This window comes from Neophocaena asiaeorientalis, unplaced genomic scaffold (assembly GCF_003031525.2).
Source record: "Neophocaena asiaeorientalis asiaeorientalis breed wild unplaced genomic scaffold, Neophocaena_asiaeorientalis_V1.1 scaffold43, whole genome shotgun sequence".
NCBI lineage: Eukaryota > Metazoa > Chordata > Mammalia > Artiodactyla > Phocoenidae > Neophocaena > Neophocaena asiaeorientalis.
The window spans coordinates 6,466,065-6,482,876 of NW_020173674.1; the positions used below are offsets into that span (position 1 = coordinate 6,466,065).

General features: G+C 55.2%; 2 protein-coding genes across 3 annotated transcripts in view; one reads left to right on the forward strand and one right to left on the reverse strand.

Annotated features, from left to right (window-relative positions):
* The window catches only part of SF3B2 (splicing factor 3b subunit 2), a 14,067-nt gene extending 12,515 nt beyond the window's left edge, over positions 1 to 1,552 (reverse strand). The window contains exons 1-4 of one of the 2 annotated variants that reach the window (XM_024749039.1): positions 1,379 to 1,552; positions 1,170 to 1,216; positions 817 to 894; positions 1 to 38 (exon numbers count right to left, since the gene is read on the reverse strand). In XM_024749039.1, coding sequence (XP_024604807.1) covers positions 1 to 38; positions 817 to 894; positions 1,170 to 1,216; positions 1,379 to 1,511 — 296 coding nt within the window. In that variant the 5' untranslated portion in view covers positions 1,512 to 1,552. Of the gene's footprint in view, positions 39 to 816; positions 895 to 1,169; positions 1,220 to 1,378 lie in introns of both variants that reach the window. The other variant, XM_024749038.1, reaches the window with a different exon arrangement.
* A 2,943-nt stretch (positions 1,553 to 4,495) lies between these two features.
* Positions 4,496 to 12,161, forward strand: GAL3ST3 (galactose-3-O-sulfotransferase 3). Its single transcript, XM_024749105.1, has 3 exons — positions 4,496 to 4,535; positions 7,823 to 8,056; positions 10,441 to 12,161. The coding sequence occupies exons 2-3, from the start codon at positions 7,935 to 7,937 to the stop codon at positions 11,600 to 11,602; spliced, it is 1,284 nt and encodes a 427-aa protein (XP_024604873.1). The 5' UTR covers positions 4,496 to 4,535; positions 7,823 to 7,934; the 3' UTR covers positions 11,603 to 12,161.
* Positions 12,162 to 16,812: the final 4,651 nt, after the last annotated feature.

The window sequence follows — 16,812 nt, forward strand, 5'->3', positions numbered from 1 at the left end:
AGTCCCTTGGGGGGGGGTGTCATGGGAATCCCAGAGAGCTGTGGGGAAAATAAGACCGTTAACTAGGCAGCATTTATCTAACTGCAGACATTTGCTGGGGAACTGCTATAAGCCAGGTGCTGGGATGTGAAGTCAAATGACGCATAATTCTTGCACTCAAGAAAAGAATACTCTACAGCAATATCAAGGATATCAAGAATACTCTATAGCAATGTTAACTCTGGGGCAGCAACTAACGGAAGCTATCAACTCACTCTCCAGAAAAATATCACAAACACAGACTTTGCATACAATTTCAGGAGATTCAGGGACACCTCAAAAGGCCATCTAAGAACTTCTCATCCCACACATAGAAGTCCCTGGACCCCAAGTCAGAGCCACTGCTCTAAAGAAAGAGAGTCAAATCCTGGATCAGAAAAGACATGGAAGTTGAGAGGAGCTGGAGCCACTGTGCCCCCAAGGACTCACTAAATATAGAGAGTATGAAATCAAATCAGGGAGTAAGCCCTAGTTTCTCACTGAATAATATGGCAACTGTGTGCTGGGAGGGCAGAGAAGAGGGTGATTACGTTCCACTGGGGGAGGAGTAAATCAGGCTTCCGAATATTTAAGCTGAATCTTAAATGACATGTAGTATTTGGAGGAGCTGACACCGAGGAAAGAGGCAAGGATCAGGACCAAGGGAGAACTGAAGAGTTCCCAATACTGTCATCACAGTACCTCCCTGCCCAATCGGCTAGTTGCATCCCTCCCGTACATTCCATGTGAGAGGATGGGCTACTGTGAGTAGAAACGGATCTTATACAATCTCCTTACCTGAGCTGACATAGGAGGGGGAGCAGCTTTGTCCCCATCTTCACCTCTCAGAACGGGCCGATTCAGGACGATGCCAGTCTGAGAAAGAGAAGGACTCTGAGTCAGCCCAAAAGGAGTTCTTCCACTGAACAACATTCGCTCTGTTCAACAAAATTTACCCAGAGCCTGTCTGCCAGAGCTCGGACTGGGCTCTCAGGAAGACCGATATATCTGAGCAGGCAAGAAGAGGCAAAAAGAGCAAGACCCCACTTGCTGTACGGAAATACGTTAAGAACGAAGACCGAGTTGTGAGGGATCATTAATGCCTCCTCGAAAAGCTCGGCCTACCCTGATGTCCCGCCACCAACACTTACCTGGCGGGTGTAGGTCTGCAGCCGCTCCACCAGCTCCTCGCGAGTCCCTGCTGGGCAAAGCACAGGATCAATGGGGTAGGTCAGGCGGAGCAGGCCCAAGTCAGGCCCCCGCGGCCAGCCTCCACCCCCGCCCCCGAGTCTCCGGGGTAAACAGCTCCGCTTCCTCGCAGGCCTGCACTTTCCCGCTCTTGACCTCCCGTGCTCCTCACCCTGGATCGGAGCTCCGATCTCTGCTAATTTGGCCTGAAGCTCCTGGGCAGCCCAGGCACCATAGTGCCCAGGGGGCGGCGGCGGCGGCAGCTGCAACTCCCCTTTAGGGGGTTCGGGATGCTCGGCCGCCATTTTAGCCGCAGGAAGGCGCGCGACCAACCCGGAAGCTCGGGCCAGCCTCCCAGCCCACTTTCCGGAACTTCCGGCAGCGCTCGAGGGTTATTAGGCCTTTCCAATTAGGGCCCACCCCTGCCGTTCTCCAATGGTGCTAAGCGGCCTGGTCGCGAAGCCTTCTGGGAGTTGTAGTGCGCAGGTCACTGTCTCTGAGGGTCAAAAGCCGGGAGGGGCCGGCCACGGCACCGGGAACACTGGGGGCCGGAGCCGGGGCGGGGCTGCGGGGAAAGATGGACCTGCCCGGAGGGCGTGCTTTCATCGTCTCACGGGCCGCAGCACTGACCTCCCGCCTTCCGGCTCGACTCCCTGGACGGGCGTGAGAGGCCCGGACGCTTATGTTCCGGGGGGACTCGTTCCCCCGGCGGCCGCGCGCTGTGGGCGCCAGGCGGGAGGTTGCAGCCGATGCCTGTGATAAAACAGTGTCTGATTGTCTGCCCGCCCACCCCCGGCCCAGGCATGGATGAATGGGCTGAAAGGGGATCGGAGCCGGGAGCGAAGTGGGCCCTCCCGGCTGAGCTCCAGCTGCCGACCTGGGGGAAGGGCCACACTAAAGCCCCTTTTTCCACCTTCCTGGACGGCTCAAATGTCATCTCCTCTAAGCTGTCTCCCGCCTTTCCTACCCTGGAGTGCCCGTAACACGTCGAAACCTCCACCATTTGTTTTGAATTCTTTCTTGCCCTTTCTCCGCACTTCCAACCCCAAGACAGGAGTTTTTACTGGCTCGCAGTACCTGGCGTTAAGGAGGCGATCAATAAATGATTACTGGAAAAAAAACAAACAAAAACAAATGTAACAGTCTTTCTGGCTACAGGATTTGGGTCTTTTTTAGTCTTGAAAATAACTCAGGGGATTCCCTGGCTGTCCAGTGGCTAGGACTCAGTGCTTTCACTGTGGAGCCGGGGTTCCGTCCCTGGTCAGGGAACTAAGACCCCACAGGCCTCACGGCGCAGCCAAAAAAAATAAAGAAAATAAACTCAGGACCTTTTCTTCCCTCATCCCCACCAGCCTACCATTGCAGCTGACCCTGTCTGCTGCTCCCCTACCTCACCAATGGCCTGTGCCCCTGAGGGAGGGATGGGCGGGTGCCCCATGCTTGCCCACCTTCTCTACTTCTCCCTGTCCTGACCAGTCAATTCAGTTAACCTTCCCCGCTCTGCCACTAGCTGTGAGGTCCCTCTCCCATTCTAGCTCTGCTCTCTCACTGACAGCCAGGCTCCCGTCCTGTGTGAGTGTGTGTGTGTTGGGTGAGAGAGCTGGGAACCTCAGAATGGTCTCCTTTCCCCCTGACACCCACATCTTTCAGATCTTCTCTCTAGCATGCTCTATTTCACCAACCACCCCCAACAGAGGAGTAGCTGGGAGCAGGGAAAAAAGAATGGGATGTCAGGTCCAGGGAAGGTGAGATTTAGGAGAGACAAAGAAAAGGACTGGACCAGGAAGGTTGCTCACATCCTAACCCAGGCTAGGAAATTCTCTTTGCTCCCACCCAAACCTGGACCTTCCCCTTTTCATCACTACCACCATCCCAGTCTCCTGACACTCCCAGAGGAGAAGCCAAACCCAGAAAGGACAGAAGAAAGAACAGCAGTGCCCTCCCCTCCAGCTTGTCAGCCCACTCAGGCAGCACCATTCCTGACCCAGAGGAAGTGTCTTTCTGCTCCCTGTAACTGGAGAGCCACTGCAGGTCATCTGAGACCAAAGGCCCCAAAGCATGTGTATGTGCTAGGGAAGAGGTTGGGGGTCTCTGAGGCAGGATAAACTAAGGGCTGATGGGTGAGGGTGCAATGTAGCCAGGGCCAGAAAAGGACAGGCCAATTGGGGCCTCATTTTCTCCCAACAGCCCTGGGACCCAGGCAGGATATGACCCTCCTCCAGTTGTGCGGAAGGGAAGACTGAGGGGCAGAGAGACACTGATGTCCCCAAGGGGTCAAACTGGGACCACAAGCAGTTCTCTTGACTCTGAGAGTCCCCATTCCCTTCTCCTTAACAAGGACCCTCACACGATACCTATCTGTGTGGGTCTAGCACGGAATCCAGTCCCCTCATTCCCATACCAGGCAAGGTCCCAGTTTTGGGTGGCTACCCCAGCTCCATGATCCTTGCCATACCAGGCCAGGAAGGCAGGAGAAAGCAGGGGTTCCTGAGAACCACATAACTAAATGTGCGGCTGGGGCTCTTGGTGTCTGGTACGACTTTGGGAGCTGCTGCTGCTTGGCTCCCAGGTGGCTGGAGCTAAGGACAAAGAAGGCAGTAGAAAATTCAGGATCCTCACACAGAGTTCACACAGAGCCTTCACATGTATCATCCCTGCAGCCTGAGAACAGCTCCAAGAACAGCTCCCTATTGTAGAGCTGGAAGCATCCAGGCCCAGGAAGTTGCCTCTTGACTCCGGAACTTAAGTTCAACCCGGGTTGAACTTGGGTTCTCTGATTCCCAGCACACAAGTGCCTAGGCAGGGGTCCCGGGCCCACTACAGTTCTGGCCAAGAGTGAGTGGATCTGGACTCCCGGTGCAGAGTAGGAGTGGGTCAGCAGCAGGGGCTGGAAAGGAAAGGGTCCCTAGGGGTGTGAGGACAGATGGGACCAGATCCCTGGCTTGAGGGTATTTCTCTGCTGGAGATGGAAAGAGGAGAAGGGGGTGGGGGGAAACCATGTAGGTACTTGTACATGTACCTGTGTCTCTAACTCTCCAGGGCCTACCCCGCCCAAGGGTGACCAGTGGGGCCCAGCAAAGCCGGAGTATCCAGATACCGTCCAGGCCTCAGTTTCCCCTTCTGTAGAGTGAGGGCAAGCAGCTGGCCACCTTGGTGTCCAGACTCTGCAAAGGCTGCCCAGGGAAGATGCCCGCATGCGAAGACGCCACTCGGAGAGTGTTCTCGGGGAGCCTGCGAGTCAGGGCTGCCCCCTCCCCTTCCCACTCCTCTTCCCCTCCCCCTCCCCTGACGACCACCCTCAACCCGGGTCAAAGCAGAGCTCGCTCAGCGTGAGTACTGCAGCGGGACGGCCTGGGGCTGGAGGCGCGGGGGTGGACCGGACCAGGATGGGGGATGCCGGCTGGGCGGGAGGGTGCCTTGGGGGCCAGTCCCCGAAGAGCATGAGGAGGCGGGCTCTTGGCCCCCTGCAGAGCAGGAGAGGACGCGGGTGAGAGAGAGAATCTGGCCTATCCCTTATGGGGACCAGATCCCAGTGACCGATCCCTGGGGGAGGCTGGGATGCAATTGAGGGAATGGGGGCTGAGGGGGAAGAAAGGAAGGAAAAGAGGAAGGTTGAAAAATATTTGATCTCCTGGGCCACTAATTTGCAGCCCGCTCAGCCCTTGGCCCTTTCCTCTTTAGTGCACTGGGCAGTTGCCCTACACAGTGGGCTGTGCCATCCTCAGGTAAGGATAGAGTCTCCAGGTCATCCGACGGTCAGATGCGGGTGGTCCAGGCCAGGGTGCCCCCCCCCCTCCTCCAAAGGGACCAATATCAGCCCTAGAGCTTACAGGGAGAGAGCAAAGGGCTTATGTGGGAGTGGGTGGGCATCCAGGCCGGTTTTCAAAGCTTTGGCTAGCTAAACCATTTCTTCTTTGGTTCCCTGGAGAAAGGAAAGCAATTTGCAAAACCAGGCAGCAGCCTGAGGTTGATTGTTCTGACTAAAATTAGCACTGATTTTCTGATGAGGCTGGGCACCCTGACTTGTCTCGGACGACTGAGGGAAACTCTGTCTCCACAGAGAAGGCACCGGGGATGCCAGGGAGTAGTCTGAAACATGTGAGGGGCAGGAGCCAGGGCTGTTGCTCTAAATTCTGGCCCCAGCAGACTGCCGCCCACCCCACACCGCCCCGGAGGTTACAAAGAGAAACCCAGCCCCAGGTGGCCCCCTTCCTGGGTGCCAGTGACCTGACTCCATCTCCAGAATAGGCATTGCGGAGTGAACTTGCCAAGGGAAGGGAGGCCTCCTCCAGTGTCCGAGCAGCACCCTCTCTCGGGACCTGGAATGTTTTGCCTGGCAGAGTGCCCACCCAGAGGAGACAGGGTTACTGCTTTGAAATACCTGAAGGTCTGTCATGGAGAAAAAACGGTTCGTGTGGTGTAGCAGGGCAGTACTAGCAACCATGAGAGTGGGAGGTGGAAGGGGACAAGGGGAGGAGGGCGCCGCCAGTGGCAGGCTGATCCCAGCTGTCCCAGAGAGAACTTCTGAACAGCCAAGGCTGCTCAGAAACGGACCAGGCTGTATCTGAAGGCGGTGAGCATCCAGTCATTGACCGGGAACACGCAGAAGCTGGTGCCCACCTTGGAGGGCTGGTGTCCAGGGGATTCTTGTGGTGATGATACCCTGTACCAGTGGGCCTCAGACTGGGGTCTGGCTGGCTGCCCAGGGCTAAGCCATGGAGGGGAGTGGGATGGAGGGGGCTACCAAGCACCCCATCACCCTTCTCTATATGGCCTGGTTGAAGCGTCTCCCAGGGAAAGTCCCACTGCAGCTCTCTCCAGGCTTGACCTCTCCTTGGCTGACCCAGAGTCCACTGAAAAATAGGGTGCTTTCAGTGAGTTGAGCAAAGATGGGAATAGGCTGGCCCTCCACTTGGCCCCCTTGGGAAACTCCTGCCTGGTCACCAAGTCCTCTAGGGAGGATAAGTGACAGGGAAAGAAGGTGTGCATCTTGAGAGGGCCTTGGCTGTGGCTCCCTCCTGCCAGCAGCCTCACGTGGGCAGCGCCAGCCCTCCTCTGCCCTAGCCATCCTTGAAGACAGAGGGACCTTAGCTTGGTTGCCCTCTGTGGCTGGACCTTTCATACCCCTTGGCTCCGGGAGGATTAAGGCTATCTGCAGGGGTGGAGGAAATCAGGTGATGGGAACTGGAGAGAAGGGGAAAGGCGTAACCAGTACACCTTTCCACCCCAACAGGTTTAAATGTAATCCAGGATTAATTGGGGGAAGGGGGGGCTAAAGGAGAAGGATTGGAAGCCAAGTGCAGGGGCCTAGGGGAAGGTCATGGTCAAAAGAGTTTTAACATTACCTCAACCCTCCTGGGACTGAGGTGTCCTAGTTCCACACACATGCACATGCCCATAAGGTTCCAGGCTCCCCCTCCCCTTTGGAGACGGGTGTGTGCGAGGATGAAGCCAAACCTGAACCTGGAGACTGAGGCTGCTGAGACAGAGAGCCCACCCTAACTGGGGGGTAGTCATTGCTACTGAAGCTGACTTTCCCCTGGAGCTGCCCTTGAGCCAAGACATTCATGTGGGGATAGGTGACTGACCAGAAACCAGGCCCTTCTCCTGCCTCTCACGGCTGCCGCTCAGCTGGGATAGAGGCCCACCTCTCCTGGAGAGTCTCAGCAGGGCAAGCTCTGTATTCCCCTCCCCCGTCCCTTGGCCAGGCACCTCTCACTGCAATCGTCTGATGAGGTGGCCAGGGTTTCAGGTGTCTGGGGATGGAATCCAGATAGGGTTCCAGGATTTCAAGTCCTCCTTTCTTTCCCTCGTGGATTTATTGGTCTCGGGCCCTCGGGGCTCAGAAGCATGCAGGATTGCCAGAGTCCAGGGCAGGGATGGGGAAATCAGTTCTCTGTAGAAGCAGCACACATACTGTCTGAGGGCATGGACTTTGGAGAAAGAAGGAACAGATCTGAATCCAGATTCTGCTAATACCACCTGCATGACCACGGACAAGTGACATCATCTCTTAGAGCCTCAGTTTCCTTGTCTGTGAAATGGGAATACCTATGTTAGGCTTGCAGCGAGGATTAAATGGGATTAAGCGTGTGGTAGTATAATATGTAGAGAAAGCCTCTTCCTCACGTCAGAGACTCAAGAAAATGAACACCTGGTCAGTGTTTCTGAGGAGCTCAGCGTCTGGGGAGTCAAGACCAACCGTTGGCTGAGGCAATGAGGCAGGGAGTCCTAGAGGAGAGGAAACCCCGAATTGAGACTTCTGTGCCCTGAGCCAAGTGCTGGTGCTAAGGCACATCTACAGGGGAGACAGACACAAATGGCCATGAGACAAAGACAATTAGGGGCAGGCAGAAAAGCAGAGACAGGGCTCAAGGAAGGGAGTGGCTACAGCCTGAAGGGCTGGCCAGACCCCAGAGCGTGTAATTCCACCCAAGACTAAGTTATCTGGAGCAGTGTGGAGATAGGGTCATGGTAACAGGAGGTAGGAATCTGATCTTCCCTGGCCTCTCTGCTCACCCCACCCTTTGCAGCTCTCCTTTGCAGCAGTCCTGTTGGGGCTCGGAGCCCATCTTCTCTGCCTGCTACAAACCTGTTTGCCTCCTTCTCCTGCCAGGCCTCACAGGAACACTGGCCCTGCTACCAGAGCCCCAGGAGCCCCCATGAGTGCCGGCGAAGGGAGTCCTGGATAGTGAGGCCCTGGCTGGTCCAGGGGTGGGTACCCCATCATGCCACCCATCCTCCAGCGCCTGCAGCAGGCCACCAAGATGAGCCGCAGGAAAATCCTGCTGCTGGTGCTAGGATGCAGCACCTTAAGCCTCCTCATCCACCAGGGGGCGCAGCTCAGCTGGTAAGGGGGCGGGGCCTCGGTGAGGGGGCGGGGCTCGGCAGTTGGGTTCCTCTAGAAGTCAGCTGCCTGGTTAGCGCTAGCAGACGGGAGCTCTCCTCGTTCCTCTCCTCGTTCCTTATTAAAGCTGCCAGAAGAGTCCATCTTCTGATGGGCTTTTGATCCTTCCCTCTGTTCTGAAAGCGCTTTCCATACATTCTCTTTAGATTCACACAACCTCCCTGGGCAGGGACTTCACTGAAAGGGTTGAGTGAGTAATCTGGGATTCTATTCCAGCTCGAGTCTTCCCTCGGCATCTCCTTCTGAGTGCCTCCCTGTCAGAAGGCAGAGATGTTGAATAATATTCTCCAAAGTGAGAAGGAACTTTAAGACCAAAAAATGAAGTGGGCGACTCCATAAACTGCAACTATGAAGTTTATTGTGGGTAACTTACATACAGGCAGGAAAGAACGATTGGACAGTCAATCCAGAGGCCTCTGCCGCATTCGCCGCGGCACCAAAAGGGGTACAGGGGGGTTTAAAGGGGCCAGAGCTAAAAACAGAATCTGACTATTAGGGAGAAGGACATCCGCGTGGATGGGAAGGACGGGGTTCCTCCCCGCCCCCGGGGGGGTGGGTCTCATGGCCATTAACCATCTGCATCAGCAAAAGACACTCTTGCAGTTTTCACATGGGATGAAGGCAAGCGTAAAGGTTGGCAGGGAACTTATCGGGCTTGGACGCACCCCTTGTTCATAGGCTAAAGCTCAGTTTCGCAGAAAGGGGAGGGGGTAGGACTGTGGCCCTACGATGGAGCTGACAAGACGGAGACAGTGTGTTTCAGCCACACACTCCTAGAGAACTGCAAACAACTTCTCACACTGGCCCTGCTACCAGAGCCCCAGGAGCCCCTGGGCCAAGTTGTGTTGGCCAAGCCTCCTCACTTCTCTGAGCCCATTTGCTCATCTATAAAATGGGAATGATGTATGTGTGACCCAGCCAGTCACCCTGATACAGGATACCATGTGATGACTAGTAGCAACCCTGACCCTGCTCCTGGCTCACTGTGAACCCAGTGAATCCTTGCACCCCCTCAGGGCCTCAATTTCGCCATTTGCTACATGGTCTGCCCATGAGAACAGTGTGAATGGGCCCCGTCCCTCTTGCCAGATGATTTGCTGGTCTTCAGGAGCATCCATGTAGACGTTATCCTGAACCCAAACCAGCCACTGATAGGAAGTCTCAATGGTATTGTCAAAGCTGCTTAGAGTTGTCCTTGTTACATGATGCTTAGGATGGCAGAAAAGAAACAGGAGGGTGACTCAAAGTCTGAAGGGATCTCATAGGTCACCTGTAATCCCGAAGGCCCTTGTTTCAGGAATGAGGAAACAGAAATGAAAGCTTCTTCATGAAGGCTAGGATTATTATGTTTTTTATACTATCATATTTCTTGAGCCTAGAACGGTACCTGGCACATAGTAGATGCTTAAAAAAAAAAAAACTACTTGAATAAATGAATAAGGTTCCAGAGGACTTAATAGAATCACATAACAACAGGTTGTTTCAAAGCCCATGCCACTCACCTACAATGTGAGTAGCCAGTGGAAAGAAGACAGAGAGCAAGAGGATTTGGTGACTTAATCTGAGTTGCCCAACTTATAGAAATGATTTTTCTCCTTCTGTTCCTCAGTTTGTACATCTGTGAAGTGGAATTCCTCAAGGATCTCCAAGGGCCTTTGTCCTTGTGTTATCTTTTATGTGTAACGAAGTTACCTCAAAACTTAGCAGCTGAAACCATTAAACATTTATTATCTCACTCCTGTGGGTCAGGAACCCAGGTGTGCCCTAGCTGCATACCTCTGGCTCAAGGTCTTTCACGGAGTTGCAATCAAGTTGGCTGCTGGGGATGCAGTCTCATCTGAAGGCTTGACTGGAAGGGCTCCACTTATAAGCCCATTCAAGTGGTTGGTGGCGGAGCCTTCAGCTCTTCAAGCAGGCTGATGGACTGAGGGCCTCGTTCCTTGGGGCCTTTTCCCACCTGGTACCTCCTTGTCCCCTGCATGAGCTGCCCGAGAGAGAGTGAAAGATACCAAGACAGAAAACATAATCTTTTTATAATGTAAGCTCACAAGTGACATCCCACTATTTCCGCCCTGTTCTACTCCCTAAGAGGCATCAATAAGTCCCACTCATATTCAAGAGAAGGGAAATACACAAGAGTGTGAATGCCAGGAGGTCAGCAGGGATCACTGGGGGTCATCTTAGAGGCTGCCCACCACACGCCTCTACTGTTCTGCGGGTAAAGCCCAGGATGGGCCCTGGCCCATTCCCACCATCCTTGGGGAGAAACAGGATCAAGCCGCACCCTTCTCACTTCCTCCTCCCTGCACACCCCCTGAACCCTGCAGGTACCCCAAGCTGTTCCCTCAGAGCTGCCCGCCTCTGCAGGACTCTCCGCCACGCCCCAAGCACATGACCGTAGCCTTTCTGAAGACGCACAAGACTGCGGGCACGACAGTGCAGAACATCCTGTTCCGCTTCGCCGAGCGCCACAACCTGACCGTGGCCCTGCCACACCCGAGCTGCGAGCACCAGTTCTGCTACCCGCGCAACTTCTCGGCGCACTTCGTGCACCCGGCCACGCGGCCACCGCACGTGCTGGCCAGCCACCTGCGCTTCGACCGCGCGGAGCTGCAACGCCTCATGCCCCCGGGCACCGTCTACGTCACCATCCTGCGCGAGCCGGCCGCCATGTTCGAGTCGCTCTTCAGCTACTACAACCAGTACTGCCCCGCCTTCCGGCGCGTGCCCAACGCGTCGCTCGAGGCCTTCCTGAGCGCGCCCGAGGCCTACTACCGCGCGGGCGAGCACTTCGCCATGTTCGCGCACAACACGCTGGCCTACGACCTGGGCGGCGACAACGAGCGCAGCCCGCGCGACGACGCCGCCTACCTGGCGGGCCTCATCCGCCAGGTGGAGGAGGTCTTCTCGCTCGTCATGATCGCCGAGTACTTCGACGAGTCGCTCGTGCTGCTGCGGCGCCTGCTGGCCTGGGACCTAGACGACGTGCTCTACGCCAGGCTCAACGCGCGCGCCGCCAGCTCGCGCCTCGCCGCCATCCCCGCGGCTCTCGCGCGGGCCGCGCGCGCCTGGAACGCGCTCGACGCCGGCCTCTACGACCACTTCAACGCCACCTTCTGGCGCCGCGTGGCGCTGGCCGGTCGCGCCTGCGTGGAGCGCGAGGCGCGCGAGTTGCGAGAGGCCCGAGAGCGCCTGCTGCGGCGCTGCTTTGGTGAGGAACCTGTGCTGCGGCCTGCGGCGCAGATCCGCACCAAGCAGCTGCAACCCTGGCAGCCCAGCCGCAAGGTGGACATCATGGGCTACGACCTGCCCAGCGGCCGCGCCGGCCCGGCCACCGAGGCCTGCCTCAAGCTAGCCATGCCCGAGGTGCAGTACTCGAGCTACCTGCTGCGCAAGCAGAAGCGCCGAGGTGGCGTGCGCCCCCGGCCCGAACCGGTCCTAGACAATCCCCCTCCTCGGCCCATCCGGGCGCTGCCCCGGGGCCACTGAGCTCCGGATGGGAGTCTGGACCTTGCCCTGCCCACCAGGATCTTGCCTAGGGCTGCCTCCAGGTCCCACCCCATCGGGGCCCTTTCTTTTGAGAGGGGCTGCAGCAGTACTTGGGGGCGCAGCTCCCTGTCTGAGCCCATCTCCCGAGGGGGAGCTGAACCCCGCCTTCGGGGAGGGTGCTGTTAGGCCCGATCGAGCCCCGGGCCACCCTCTCCTCCGTCCTAACTGGTTGGTGGCTTTGCCAAGAGGTCTGAGACCCGTGCAGAACCGCCCACCCTGCCTTTTTATGGGGATTGAGGACCCCCACCTGTCTTCCCCAAGTGGATGAGCCCATGCCACAGAAAGGGGCTGAGCCCTGGGGAAGGCTGCGCTGCCTGTCAGCCTCCCCGGCTCTTGCTCTTCCTGCCAGGGGTCAGAGGCCCCCCACACTGTCCGTCTTCCAGGTTCCACCCTTCCCGCAGACCTAAGCTGCTCCCAGACCCCCAGAACCCAGAGTTCTTGGGTTGAGCTTTTTGTTTGTTTGGTTCTCCTTGTTTTTAATAAAACATTTTAAAATGTACAGATTGCATGTCACTCATTAAAAGCCAGATTCCCCAAGAATAGGTGTGGCTGTTACCATGAGGATGGAGGCCCAGTGAAACCAAGCAGGACCCTGTAGGGCTCCTGGCACTGAAGCCTTTTCATGTCCCCCATTTCTTGTTTGTAGGGGATGCAGACTCCCACCTCCATGACCTTCCCTGAGTTCCAAAGGGCAGATTCGAACAGTTGCTAATCAGGGAAAGGAGGGGATGCAGAGACAAGGGAGGAGAGCCAAGAACAATAGTGCAGCCTTGGGGCAGGTCCTGGTTCACCTCAAGGGACACACGTAAGGATATCTTTTGAGCTTTATAGAACTAAAACCCCCAATAAATGGAAGATGTCAGCATTCTTCATTCCAGAGAAGACTGCCTGAGGCTAGAAGGAACAAGAGAAGCTCATCAAGAGATTACCTGAGACCAGATTAAAGGAGTGCAGGCCCTGCACACACACTTACCAGCAACCCTGCCCTTGAATCATTGCTATAAAACTCCTCACCAGATCCTCCCAGGTGGGACACAGTTTTCGAGGGCAGGAGCCTGCTGTGTCCCCCTTTGCCTGGCAAAGCAATAAAGTTATTCTTTTCTACTTCCCCCAAAACTCTGTCTCCAAGATTCGATTAGGCACCAGTGCACGGAGGCTGAGTGTTCGGCATCACCAGGCTCAATCACTGCCCTTCCCAGAGGCTCACGACACTCAGCAAGCCCTTGATTGACTGGGTTCACCAGACTGGCCACCCCAGCCCCACTCACTTTTCTTTGAGAAGATCTAAACCATGCCTTTTCATTCATTTCAGCACCATGTATTGAGCGTCATCCCCCTAACTTAGGGACACAGGGGAACAAGGCAGATAGGACCTTTATCCTCATGGGAAAACACTGACAACCCCTCCTTGGGCAGAGCAGAGGCTGGAAGGAGGATCGTTTCAGGTCAGGAGAGGCTTAACTCAGGACTTTATCTCCATTTTGAGTCACTGACTTCACCACTGGTCTTCCTTCCCCACAAGAAGACAACATTGACTCAGATGAGGACCACTCCCTGCCTCCAATGTCCTTTAGCACAGTAATACACCCAGCACTTTCAAATGAAACCTCGGTTAAGACCAGCAGAGGATCAGGACTTTTTCTGTTACTTTCTTCAGTGCTACATTGACACATCTGGACAAGCAATAAAAACGATAGCTTGGGCTTCCCTGGTGGTGCAGTGGTTGAGGGTCCGCCTGCCGATGCAGGGGATGCGGGTTCGTGCCCCGGTCCGGGAAGATCCCACATGCCGCGGAGCGTCTGCGCCCGTGAGCCGTGACCGCTGAGCCTGCGCATCCGGAGCCTGTGCTCCGTGACGGGAGAGGCCACAACAGTGAGAGGCCCGTGTACCGCAAAAAAAAAAAAAAAAAAAAGCATTGTACTAGACTCAAAGTCATCTATCCAGAAACAATCAGACAGACGTGCTATGGCCCTCAGGCCAAGAAGATGTCTGTCCACTACTGTCCCCCGCCCCTGCTCCCCCCAGCCCTAGCCTCGGTCATAGCTTTGCCAGGAACATCCTTCACCGTGCCCTGTATCCTCCTGGAAAACTCATACATGCCTTTAAGGTTTGCCTTCATAGGCCTCTCCTGCCTTCCCTCATCCTCAGGCAGGTGGGCCTCTTTTATAGACCTTGCCCCACTTCAGCGAAGAGCACAACTCTGGACTCAGAAAAATCTGGATTCAGGGACTAACTGGAATCATCTGGAATTATCAGGCCATAGGAGAGGGTTTCTCTGTTTGAAGTAGGAGCAAGGGCAGATCCTAAGCAGACACTGAATCAAAGATTAGCCTTCAGTGGCTGAGACTCCGGTCTGAACATCTCCAGCTTCAGCCACAACCCAGAGGAACAGGCCCCGACCCCTGGGACCCCGGTGCCCTGCAGAGAGCCTCCTTCCATCTGTGCCCTTTGTCTCCTCCTTGAGAAGCTCACACTCAGGTCTGGGACAGATATGTAAGCAGCAACCTGGGTGACAGTGACTTGACAGAAGCAACTACCTCCATCAGTGCTTTGGAATTCAAACCCTGGCTCTGCCACTTACTGGTTACATGACCTTGGTCTTAGCATTTGAGCCTCACTTTCCTCATCTGTGAAATGAACCCTCCAGAGCTTTGTGAACAGTAGTTGAGATAAGACACTTAGCGCGGTGCCCGACACATGGAAATGTCCCCAAAGTGGCCGCTCTAGCATCGTCAGGGCTCCTTCGAGACACACACCCTTCACGCTGTAGATGTTATAGGTTGGCACATTTATTCCAAGAGTTTTCCAGCAGATGGGAGGTAAGGGTGGCTTTTTGCTCAAAGGCACTGCATGGACGAGCAGCAACTTTGACTTTTATGATTATAGAAGGATGTGCAAAGCATGTGAGTGATGCCAAAAAGACGGCCTCTGTGCATCTGTGCCTAATAAAATCTTGGAGACAGAGTTTTGGGTGAAGTAGAAAAGAATAGCGTTATTGCTTTACCAGGCAAAGGGGACACAGCGGTCTCCTGCCTCGAAAAATGTGTGTCCCTTGGGCTTCCCTGGTGGCGCAGTGGTTAAGAATCTGCCTGCCAATGCAGGGGACGTGGGCTCGAGCCCTGGTCCGGGAAGATCCCACATGCCTTGGAGCAACTAAGCCCGTGTGGCACAGCTACTGAGCCTGCGCTCTAGAACCTGCAAGCCATAGCTACTGAGCCTGCGTGCCACAACTACTGAAGCCCACGTGCCTAGAGCCTGTGCTCCACAGCAAGAGAAGATACTGCAATGAGAAGCCCGAGCACCGCAATGAAGAGTAGCCCCCGCTCGCCACAACTAACAACAAAGAATAGCCCCCGCTTGCTACAACTAGAGAAAGCCCGTGCACAGCAACGAAGACCCAAGGCAGCCAAAAATAAATAAATAAATAAAATTTATATATATAAAAAAAAGAAAGCTGTGTGTCCCAACCCGGGAGGATTTGGTAAGGAGTTTTATAGGGAGGATTTGGTAAGGAGTTTTATAGCAACGGTTGAAGGGTGGGGTTGCTGATAAGATTAGTGTGTGTGCAGGCCCTGCCCTCCTTTAATCTGGTCTCAAGTAATCTCTCTCTCTCTCTCTTTTTTTTAAATCAATGTATTTATTTATTTATTTATTGGCTGTGTTGGGTCTTCCTTGCTGTGCGTGGGCTTTCTCTAGTTGCGGTGAGTGGGGCTACTCTGTTGCTGTGCGTGGGCTTCTCATTGCGGTGGCTTCTCTTGTTGCGGAGCACGGGCTCTAGGCGCACAGGCTTCAGTAGTTGCAGCACGCAGGCTCAGTAGCTGTGGCTCACGGGCTTAGTTGCTCCGCGGCATGTTGCTCCGGACCAGGGCTTGAGCTCGTGTTCCCTGCATTGGCAGGCGGATTCTTAACCACTGTGCCACAAGGGAAGCCCTCAGGTAATCTCTTTTTTTTTTGCGGTAAGTGGGCCTCTCAACGCTGCGGCCTCTCCCGTTGCGGAGCACAGGCTAGTCTCAAGTAATCTCTCTCTCTCTCTCTTTTTTTTAAATCAATGTATTTATTTATTTATTTATTGGCTGTGTTGGGTCTTCCTTGCTGTGCGTGGGCTTTCTCTAGTTGCGGTGAGTGGGGCTACTCTGTTGCTGTGCGTGGGCTTCTCATTGCGGTGGCTTCTCTTGTTGCGGAGCACGGGCTCTAGGCGCACAGGCTTCAGTAGTTGCAGCACGCAGGCTCAGTAGCTGTGGCTCACGGGCTTAGTTGCTCCGCGGCATGTTGCTCCGGACCAGGGCTTGAGCTCGTGTTCCCTGCATTGGCAGGCGGATTCTTAACCACTGTGCCACAAGGGAAGCCCTCAGGTAATCTCTTTTTTTTTTGCGGTAAGTGGGCCTCTCAACGCTGCGGCCTCTCCCGTTGCGGAGCACAGGCTCCGGACGCGCAGGCTCAGCGGCCATGGCTCACGGGCCCAGCCGCTCCGCGGCACGTGGGATCCTCCCAGACCGGGGCACGAGCCTGTGTCCTCTGCATCGGCAGGCGGACTCTCAACCACTGCGCCACCAGGGAAGCCCTCAGGTAATCTCTTGATGAGCTTCTCCGGTTCCTTGAATCTGGTCTCAGGTGGTCTTCTCTGGAATGAAGAATGCTGACTGCACTTGTTCGGGGTTTTAGTTCTGTAAAGAGCTCAAATAAATTGTTATGTGTGTCCCTTGAGGCGGAACCAAGATCCTGCCCCAAGGCTCCACTATTGCTCTTGGTTCCTCCTCCCTTGTCTCTGCATCCCCTCCCTTCCCTGATTAGCAACTGTTTGAATCTGACCTTTGGAACTCAGGGAGGGTCATGGAGGCTGGAGTCTGTTCCCTACAAGAAGAAATGGGGGACATGGAAAGGCTTCTGTGCCAGGAGACCCACAGGGTCCTGCTCAGTTTCATGGGGAGCAGAGGAGGACAGGAGTGTCTGCCTGAGCCGTCTGGAGAGGTGCCCTGGAGAAGGTGATAGGGATAGAGTAGGATAATCAAAGAGTTAGTTTAGAAATCCCACTAGGGGACTGTAGATAGACAGGGAACTTTAGGGGGCTTTGGGAGACCACAGTAAGTTAATGATCACTGAGGAAAGCAATGGGAAAATCCTGAAACGATGTGGGCTTGCTTGACTCACGA

Bases quoted from the DNA above. Each gene is read 5' to 3' on its own strand.
- GAL3ST3 (XM_024749105.1), top strand. From the start codon at position 7,935: ATGCCACCCATCCTCCAGCGCCTGCAGCAGGCCACCAAGATGAGCCGC. The intron at 8,057-10,440 runs GTAAGGGGGCGG...TGAACCCTGCAG, and splicing joins CAGGGGGCGCAGCTCAGCTG to GTACCCCAAGCTGTTCCCTC.